Genomic DNA, 10,687 nt, shown 5'->3' on the forward strand with positions numbered 1-10,687 from the left:
GAAATTCTGGAATCTGAGGGTGCAAAAAAATTAAAATATTGAGAAAATCATCTTTAAAGTTGTTCAAATGAAGTTCTTAGCAATGCATATATTACTAATCAAAAATTAAGTGCTGATATATTTACGGTAGGAAATTTACAAAATATCTTCATGGAACATGATCTTTACTTAATATCCTAATGATTTTTGGCATAAAAGAAAAATGGTTAATTTTGACCCATACAATGTATTTTTGGCTATTGCTACAAATATACCCCAGCGACTTAAGACTGCTTTTGAGCTCCAGGGTCACATATTAAACAAAGAATCAGTACCACTTTATATATGAGTATAATATTACAATATGAATAATGTCTCTCTCGCTTTCTTTGTGCAGTTCCCACTATTTTCCTGGGGAAGAAGCCTAAAGAGCGGGAGATGGACTCTAAGAGTCAGGTGATCGAGGGCATCAGCCGGCTCATCTGCTCCGCCAAACAGCAGCAGACCATCCTGAAAGGTACCAGACCTTCATTACAGCCAGAAAACCGCTTTCTTGTCAGCTAAAGCAGAAAACAATATTTCTCTTCCTCCTTTCTCAGTCACCATCGACGGATGCGAATGGAACGACGTGAAGTTCTTCCAGCTAGCCGCTCAGTGGCCGACTCACGTCAAGTATCTCCCGGTGGGATTGTTCGGCTACAGCAAACCGCCCTCCTAGGACGCCCCACTTTCTCAGCCCCGCCCCTTCAACCTGCAACCTACACCCCATTGCACACCACCGCCACCGCCACTTTCACAACGCTGGCCAATCACAGTTGAGACGGGACTCTCATGTGACCGTCTCTGGAGGGCGGGTAGGTGGAGTTGAAGACGGCTTCGATAGACTTTTATCAGCGCTAGTCACTTTTATTTATCAAAGGCCCCAGAGCCACATATGGGGGCCAAGCACAAAATTTGGATACACCACCTGTCGAAGACTATTTAACAGCATGACGCCGCTTAAATCACTCTCAACAACCCTCAATATGTCCCTTTGCGTAACTGATCTCTTCCATCATTGACCTCCATAACCAGTATAATTGAGAAATGCAGCTAAAATCTACCATGGTAACTGTATTTGGAGATAAACTTGCAGTTATTGTCACTCAAGTAAAATCAGCTTTTGGAATCTTTCTGTTACTTAGCAACTAGGGAATTTTGGCAGAAACTATGGTTGCCATGGTAGTTTTTTGTGAACAGAGATTCAAACATGAAAAAAGCGCCAATGAATATTCCGAAATTAGCAAATTTCTCGCCTGTAGTACGAAGGCGGAGTTAAATGCCAATTTGACATTGGAGGCGGGGCTACGAGGTGCCCATCGGCCAACTGAGAAGTTTTTAGATTTCCTAAAAATCATCGTTTGCATAGTTTGTTTTATCCTTCCAGTCGGCGACATCTAGAAATGCGTTGTTGACCTCCAACCTGCATGTCTTAAACTACATCACCCATAATGCACTGGCAAAGTTAACATTTAATGTTAGTTCAGTAGTGCACTGTGTACTTGTGCACAAATCGCTTTGCCTGATGCAGCAGCGGTGTCTCGCGTTCCCCTTGACACACGGAAGGTTAGTAGTTCGCATTGGTTAATCTCTGTTAACTAGAATAAACAATTTCAGTTTAGTTTTATATTCGTTTTTAAACACGCTTTTATGTGTCAGTTATTGTTTATTTTTAACCCTTTTGGCTTAAATATGTAGCTCATCTACAGGTTTTATTTCGTTTCATAAAACATCTCCAAAGATCTCTGGCCAATCGGAATGTAAACATTACGGGACAGAATGAGTCAGTCACCTTTATAATACGGGCAACGGCAAACTCGATTTATGAAAGAACTACGTCGTATCAATCAGCACAAGGCCTGACGTAAAGGCTGCACGAGGTTGGAGGTGAAAATGTCAGCGATTAAGCCAGCAGAATTGGGGAAGATGTAGTTTTATTGCTGTTTTTGGTTCTTGTTCACATCTTTACAGCTGGAAACCGGTTTGGGGAGAACTACAAGGGTTTCATCTTCATCAGTTGTCAAATGCTATGCACTTAAACTCGCCTTCATTTCTTCATTTCTTCATATCTTCGTCCAAAGCACAAGAAGCGTCCAGCTCCTCATACAGAATGCCCAATTAAAACACGATTCACAAACACTACCTTTAAACACTGCAAACACATGATTTTCTTATTTTATTCTTATTTTGTTTTTGTCTTTTCCAGTACAAATATCTAAACAATCTTAAATCAAGATACATTTACTTGAGAAGCAAAATGACTTAAGATGTACTTAATTTTGATAATTTCTCAAAAACCAGTGCTTAATATCTTAAATCATTTGACTTAATCTCGATTTAAGAAGGTTTAGCTATTTGAAAACACTATAAAATACAAAATAGGACAACAATACTGCGAGAATCATTTTTTGCAGTGCAGCTGTGAACAAAACGTCTGAACTGATCAGTAAATCTTGAGCTACAACATCCCTTTATTTTCTAGCTGGAGCTTGTTACATTACGGCTAATGGCAGCTTTCACAGAAGTATCGTGGTTTTATTTTGTCTAGAACTTTTGTGAGATAATCTTGTGAGTGGTAGGTAATGCAACTAACAAAATGTCACTGAAATGTGGTTTTAAAATAATAACAAAACAAACAACAAAAAAGCTATCTATGAAATGGTGTTGTGCCACAGTGAGAGTGAAGCCAGTGTGTAGTGTGTGTCGGTTTGTGCGAGTGTGTGTGTTGTGGACAGTAGTGCTCACTGGTTTAATTAATCTGTGGTGTTAACTGTACGTTCTTCACGGCACAAGATTCGGCGTCTTTCCACCAAGCCGACTTATATCCATTGCAGCTTGAAATGCTGATAAATTATTAATATACAATGATTGTTACATGATTAACCTGTTGAACTCCTAATATTGTTTTTCAAACTGAAAGAGTGAATCTCACAAAAACCCGTAAAGAAATTTCATATTTCACAACAAAATCAAAAGAAAGAAATAAGTTTTGCTTAAAGAAAATTCAGCCAAATTTAGGAACATTTAGGATTTTGTTTTGTGACATGATTGGTATAATTTTATTACAGTAATTTTAAAGTTTTTTTAATTGCATACATCATGGTAGCAATTGTTGCAATAGTGTTCATTTAGGCTGATTTCTAATACAAACATTTGCATTAGTCATTTTTACAATCATTTTAATATAATTATTATTTCGTTTGTTGAGGTGACATATGAGCTGGATGTGAGATTCACCCTAAATCTTTCTAATCTGAGTCAATGTTTTCTGGAATGAAGGTATCAGTTTTTCTGTGGTTAAAAGTATTAAGAACAACAAAGTATTAAAGTCACGATGGGTCAATTAGATTTTTATTTGTTCCTGCTTCTTACAGAGAATGTTTAGCAATAATTTTGAAGTGTGAGTGTCTTTCTTTTGTGTATATTAAATGCATCTCGCCTTTTTTTGCCCATAATCTTAGAAAAGAGTGAAAACATAATTTCTTTGAGTTAATGTTGGTTATCAGTACCGCACTATTAAACAAATATCCACACATTAATAATTTGTCTATAGCAGATAAGTTCTTAATATGTTTTTATATAGCTGTTGCATAAATTGCATTTTTTATTTTATGAATATCTTTGTGATTTAAATCCTATAAGGCTCATAGAAAGATGCATACCGTGGCTGTCATGAGAGCTGCAAGTTATGTCAGAAAGGCTTTTAATATTTCAGTCAGCGATTGTGTCTAGAGGGTTTTGCACAGTCCTGTTGAGGCTTTGATCATTTTTCATTGGATCTGAAAATCATAAATGATTTAGAGGGTCGGCATGTTCACCAAAGCTTACAAAACCTTCTAGAAAAGACCCCCTATAGACGTTGAGCATATAAAGAGAAAAACCCACGCTGAATATTAATTCAAACTAGTTAAAATGTCTGTACTGTTGTTGCACTTGCGGTCCGTGTTTTAAGCTTGCATGATGAGCAAACGCGCAAAAACTTGCAGCAACTTTCAAACAAGCATTTTGAGTTTTAAAAAAACACACACACAATTAATAGCAACTATTTCGGAGTCCAGGTTCAAATTTTATATGGATATGTATTGAATGGAAAAAAGGAGGGGCAAAAAAAAGAGAGTCACTGCCAAAGAGTGTCAACTGTTACATTTTGTTTAGTTTGTTTGTGTTTTTGTATGTATGGAAAATGATTTTCAGTATTTATGGAGCAGTCTGGAATGGGAATGGAAAGTACCGAATTTTGAAATCGATTCATTTCAATATGAAAAGAAAGAGTTTTCAACAACTACTAATTTCCGTTCCGTCACTCGAACATGGACTGTCTCTTTATGTGTGTGCCATGTGGAGTCTGGTCTTTGCCTGTCCTCGTACCTCTGTATGTACTTGTGTTGATTTGTCATGTGAAAGTTCGACAACATGAAGTGGATTTGAACATTCTGATTGGTCGACTAATTATCCCAACGGCCAATCAGAGTGGCGCTCGTCTGCTTCAGATTCTTTTCGTCAATGTAATCTGTTGGAGAGATAAAATGCCTAAATTCCACAAGCTTCGGATTCAAACCGGCCAAATTTAGCCTGCTGTGTAAAGTAAATCATTGCGTAATATTTAGTCGTGGAAGATCAAGAACCGAGCTTGTGGATGAGATAAGTATTTTTGCACATGCATTTGTTATCTTTTAGCAGTCTTCAGCTCTTTGCCTTTTTGCCTTTAGACAAAAACGCTTGTACATATCCAAAGTGCTTGTAATATGAACTCATGTTCCTTTATTGTGTGCTATTTTTTTATTTGACATGTTTTTGTAGTACTGCTTTTTCATAATTGAGTTGTCAATCAATAGATGTGGTATGGACAGTGGAAGTGTTACTTGTATTCTTTTTTTATTTAATAAACACCTGATTTGTAAATTCTCTTATGTAGTTTGTGGATTTTTAGCACAGCAAAATAAGTGTAACTGTTATTTGTGGAACTATTATTTGTCACTTGCATTGCTCTGCCATAGATGTGTTAATATACAGATTAAATATTTTCTGACAGATTTAACGCTCTACTTGTAAAAACGTCCCATAATTATGTGAATAGAGTAAAACGTTCAACTAATATATATTTCCATGATTACATGGTTGATTAATCACCATACATTAAAACTATTGTTTTGTATTACATGTATTTTACGAGTTAAGGCATTTAAATTCACTGATTTGCATACTTTTTTTCAGAATTGTTGCTTCATTTTAGAAAATGGCCAATTTTCTCCATATTTTAGGAATAAAATGCTATATAAAATGTGAATGTTATAAAAACAAACCCCTTGGTAAAAAGTTTCAGAATATAGGTAGGAGTAGAACTGTAAAATTTGTTTCATGTAAATTGAGCTGAAGTGGAGATAGAAACTTATATTTACAAAGCAATATGTATTGTAATTGAAAAATACCGATGCAAATGGATAAAGTGACATAAAAACAAAACAAACACTTAAATATATATTTTGGATGTTTTCTTTCCACTAGTATGAAAGACAAATTAATGTCTAATGAAATGAAAAATGCCCTCATTTGCATACATTTCAAGATATTGGAAACGGCCAGGTTGAGAATTCTTGCTTCATTTTGTTGAGATATTAGAGCTAAACGTTTTTACAGAAGGGCTTTTGGATGTATGTTTTTATCTTTCCTTAATTTACAAAACAGTAAATTTTCACCATATTTTAGAAATACAATGTTATATACCAGATCGTGTGAATGGTATACAAACAAACCCCTCTGTAAAATCCTTTAGAATATAATTACGTGTAAAACTGTAAAATTTGTTTCATGTAAGTTCTGCTGAAGTGGAGATAGAAACTCGTTTTTACAAAGCAATATGTATTTGAAATCTACAGACACAAATGGATAAAGTGACATAACACAAAACTCTTAAATGTATATTTTGGATGTTTTCTTTACACTAGTATGAAAGACAAATTATGGAACCAAATAGCCCAAAATATCTGTATATTTATCTTCCCCAGTTAATTAATCCCCAATAAAACAAATGTTCTATATTACAGCTATTTTAGAAGTAAAGGCAATTTAAAATAAAAATGCACTTTGCATAAATTTCAAGATATTGGGAAAGGCCAGGTTGAAAATTATTGCTTCATTTTGTTGAGATATTAGAGATAAAGGTTTTTACAGAAGGGATTTTGGATATCTGTTTTTATCTTTCCATAATTCAGAAAACAGTACATTTTCACCAAATTTTTGAAATAAAATGTTATATAAAGTCACGTGGATGTTATATAAACAATCCCCTCGGTAAAAACCTTCAGAATATAGTTAGGAGTAAAACTGTAAAAATTTTTGCATGTACGTTCTGCCGAAGTGGAGATAGATCTCATTTTGACAAAGCAATATGTAATGTAAATGGAATCAACAGACGCAAATAGAAAGTGTCATAAAATAAAAACACCTAAATGTGTATTTTCGATGTTCTCTTTCCACTAGTCTGAAAGAAGACATGTCATGAAAGCAAAATAGCTCAAAAGAGTCAAAATAGCTCAAATGTAGCCCAAAACATTAGCATAACGCGTCGACGCCCGGTTGGGGGGGGGCGGGTGTAGTGATGTCAGCGCGCAGGGCTGTGGATTCTGGGAGCACAAACACACACATCAGCCATTTTCGGTTTGCTCTGGTCATTCTCCCTCACTCCAGCACAAAGATCCGCCAACTATCTATCACGCTGAAAGGGACGAGAAGGATGGACGAAGAGAAAGCGGGTGATCGCGCACACGGGCGTTTGTTTTGCTGAGCGTGTCAAAGACAAAAGCGCAGCACTGACGCGCATCTTTACAGCCGACGCGTCGCCGGGGATTCATCTGATTCACGTCTGATATCGTTTTATTGGAGCGAGTCTGGGATTCTGGACGCGTCTGAATCCATAACATCGCATTGTTTGCACGCTTGAGTTCAAGAGAAGCCCGATACAAGCGGATTATAAAAGGTACTTTTCTTGCACGCAATGCAAAAATGATCTGCGCTTTGGTTTTTCATATGCATTAATCATACAATAGAATGCTAAACTAACTTACTGGCTGATTTAATGGAACAAAGTTGAGCCTGATCTGCTAAAAACAAGCTCATATTTAATATCCGAATAGCGCAGAAGACAGTGTTTATATGTTTTATTTAAATAATTATGCCATTATAATTTGTTTTGACAATGTCTGAAAGAGCAAACCAGATGATATGTATGACTGATTTATGATGCATCTGGTGATTTTTGTCTTCTTCATCCAGTCAGTGATGGTGCATTGAATATATCTCGGGTTATGAATCAAATATGCATGATTCATTCTCAAATATTATTTTATGAGAACACAAAATGGAGCATGAGAGGAGTTTGCGTGATGGAAATAAGTGTTTGCTGATGTTTTGAGTCGGTTTACAGAAGCTTTAGGCGGTGTGTTTGTTTCATATTGAGAACAGGGCCTGTTTTTCGCTCAGACGTGAGGATGATGTTGTTGATCGTCTGGAGGAGTTCACGCATGTTGCGTTGTCCTGTGGGTCACCTTGATTGGTTTTTCCAGGTTTCGCCTGATTATTCCAGGCAGCTATCAGTCATTGTGAAATGTGCACTAAGCATATGAAGGGTTATGAGCATCAGAAGGCGGGTTGTGGTCTGATCTTGTGTGTTTATGAGCTGCACATCTCGTGGTTTGATGCGGGACTCTCGCTCTTTCTCTCCGCTGTTGCTGCATTGCAGTCAATAGGCGTGATGAGTGAGGAATGGCGCCTCTGCTGGACGCAGGTGGAAATGCAGGTGAAATCGGCCCAGTGATGGAGGTCATGTCTGAGATGTCATAATATCATATTAAGTACTGCAGTAGGCGAACTTTACACATGGAGCAGTTAATCAGCTGCTTCTGTAACTGTTTATTATTTGCTGCATTAGTAAACTCTGCTGTGCTCGGGTTCCTGATGATTGTTGCTGATTCTCACGGGTGTTGTTCATCACTTCAGATGTTTTTGGGCGGCAGAGCAGGACTCTTTGTCAGCAGTCAGTCCTTGTAGTCAGTGTTGCCAGATTGGCTGTTTTTGGGTGGGAGGTGCATTAATGGATCATGATGTACGTCAGGGTCTAATGGAGTCATTAGGACTAAACTGTTATTTTAGTATCATTGACATACTATAGTTATTATTTAATTTTTTTACATTTTCATTTACTTTTTATTTTTGTAATTTTTTTTTACTTTTTTGTCGATTTGATGTTCTTTTTCAAATAGGCTATGACTATTTAGTTTTTGTCGATTTTTTTTTTTTTTTCCAGTTTTAGTCGTGTTTTTGTTATTTGTATTAATTATTATTATTTTAAAATGTATAGTTTTATACATTTTTATTTTGTTTATTATTTGTGTGTGTGTTTGGCATTTTTGCGAGCTGTTTTATTGTTTTTATTTAGTTTTATTTCAGCTCGTTATTTTTGTTTTTTGTTGTGTGTCATTTAAAATGTCTGTATCGTTTTTATACATTTTTATTTGAGTTTTAGTTATTTTAATACATCAGTTTAAACTAAATGAAAATGATAAGTACTGCTTTGGCAACTAGCCAAAATAAAAGTCTTTTTATTCAAGTTTTTATTTTATTCCGTTTCACTTAATGTTTATTTTATTTTGGGTAACAACGTTTTATGGCTTTAGTTTTCATTTTAGTTGAAGGTTTACTAATTTTGTTATTGTTTTTTTATCGATTTTATTTGTTATTGTTCTTTTTAAGTGGATCTATATAGTTTTTATTTCAGTTTTAGTTGTTTTTGTTTTTGTTTTTTTTGTCATATTTATAGTTATTGTTTTTTAATATGTCTATATAGTTTTTATTTCAGTTTTTGTTTTTTTGTTTTTTGTCATATTTATAGTTATTGTTTTTTAATATGTCTATATAGTTTTTATGTGTCTGAATTTCAGTTTTAGTTATTTTAATACATTAATTTAAACTAAATGAGAAATACAGCTTTGGCAACTAGCCGAAATAAAATATGTTTTTGTTTGTTTGTTTTAAGTAGTTTATTCTGTTTCAATTAATGTTTAGCCTATTTTATTTTAGGTAATAACGTTTTATCATTTTAGTTTGAATAGTTTTTAGTTTTTTTTAGTAGATATTTTGGTAAAATTGCTGTTTGTTTTTATCATTTTTATTAGTTATTGTTCTGTTTAATTGATTTTTAAATTTCAGTTTAAGTTATTTTTAGTACATCAAGTTATACTAAATGAAATTGAAATGTTGCATAGACTTGGCAACTTTTATTGCATTTTATATTTTACCTAAGCCATGTAAGATGAGAATTTGTGACGCATCAGTTTGTAATGGTGCCCTGCGGTGCGTTCGCAGTGAGCGGTTCGTCCTGCGGGTGATGTCCACCATGGTGTACCCACGAGAAGAGGCGCTGGAGCGTCTGACGCAGGACGAGATCGTGCTGAACACCAAAGCGGTGATGCAGGGTTTGGAGGCACTGCGAGGGGAACATGCTCAGCTCCTCAACTCTGTCCTGGACTGCGCTCAGCCGCCTGTCGCGCAGGAGAAGTCCAGCCTGCTCCGCAAGAGCCTGGAGGACATCGAGCTGGGGCTGGGAGAGGCGCAGGTATCTCAGTCACTCAGAAAGACTGACTCAGTCAGTCAGTCAGTCAGTCACTCACTCACTCACTCAGTCAGTCACTCAGTCAGTCAGTCAGTGTCACTCACTCACACACACACACAGTCAGTCACTCACTCAGTCACTCACACAGTCACTCACACACACAGTCAGTCACAGTCACTCACTCAGTCACTCACAGTCACACAGTCACTCACTCACTCACACAGTCAGTCACTCAGTCACTCACTCACTCACAGTCAGTCGCTCACTCAGTCACACAGTCACTCACTCAGTCACTCACTCACACACAGTCACTCAGTCACAGTCACTCACACAGTCAGTCACACAGTCACTCACTCAGTCACTCACTCACAGTCACTCAGTCACACAGTCAGTCACACAGTCACTCACTCAGTCACAGTCACACAGTCACTCACTCACACACAGTCACTCAGTCACAGTCACTCACACAGTCAGTCACACAGTCACTCACTCAGTCACTCACTCACAGTCACTCAGTCACACAGTCAGTCACACAGTCACTCACTCAGTCACAGTCACACAGTCACTCACTCACACACAGTCACTCAGTCACAGTCACTCACACAGTCAGTCACACAGTCACTCACTCAGTCACTCACTCACAGTCACTCAGTCACACAGTTCACTCACTCACACAGTCACTCACTCAGTCACACAGTCACTCACACAGTCAGTCACTCACTCACTCACAGTCAGTCACTCAGTCACTCACAGTCACTCACTCAGTCACTCACTCAGTCACAGTCACTCACACAGTCACTCACTCAGTATTTTTGTGGAAACCATAATGAATTTTCCCCAGTATTCTTTAATGAATAGAAAGTTCAAAAGAACAGCATTTATGAGAAATAGCCATTTAGAGCAATAGAGCAAGCTAGTGTTAGAGGCCTTTTTTGCTTTTGTTAATTGTATAATAAATAAAAGAAAACAAATAGAATGCAAAAAGATTAGAAAAGCTAGTGTTAGGTTTTTTTTTTTTTAAGAAAACAAGCAGTAAATGAATAGAGTGCAAGTCTAAAAGGA

General features: G+C 36.6%; 2 protein-coding genes across 2 annotated transcripts in view; both read left to right on the forward strand.

Annotated features, from left to right (window-relative positions):
- The window catches only part of LOC107728019 (phosphofurin acidic cluster sorting protein 1-like), a 57,081-nt gene extending 54,872 nt beyond the window's left edge, over window positions 1-2,209 (forward strand). The window contains exons 12-13 of the mRNA XM_016538070.1: window positions 377-496; window positions 579-2,209. Coding sequence (XP_016393556.1) covers window positions 377-496; window positions 579-697 — 239 coding nt within the window. The 3' untranslated portion in view covers window positions 698-2,209. The remainder of the gene's footprint in view (window positions 1-376; window positions 497-578) is intronic.
- Window positions 2,210-6,616: 4,407 nt separating this feature from the next.
- Window positions 6,617-10,687, forward strand: part of LOC107728029 (kinesin light chain 2-like) — an 18,118-nt gene continuing 14,047 nt past the window's right edge. Inside the window, exons 1-2 of the mRNA XM_016538086.1 lie at window positions 6,617-6,994; window positions 9,379-9,628. Coding sequence (XP_016393572.1) covers window positions 9,401-9,628 — 228 coding nt within the window. The 5' untranslated portion in view covers window positions 6,617-6,994; window positions 9,379-9,400. The remainder of the gene's footprint in view (window positions 6,995-9,378; window positions 9,629-10,687) is intronic.

This window comes from Sinocyclocheilus rhinocerous, unplaced genomic scaffold (assembly GCF_001515625.1).
Source record: "Sinocyclocheilus rhinocerous isolate Xijiao unplaced genomic scaffold, SAMN03320098_v1.1 scaffold1900, whole genome shotgun sequence".
Taxonomy (NCBI): domain Eukaryota; kingdom Metazoa; phylum Chordata; class Actinopteri; order Cypriniformes; family Cyprinidae; genus Sinocyclocheilus; species Sinocyclocheilus rhinocerous.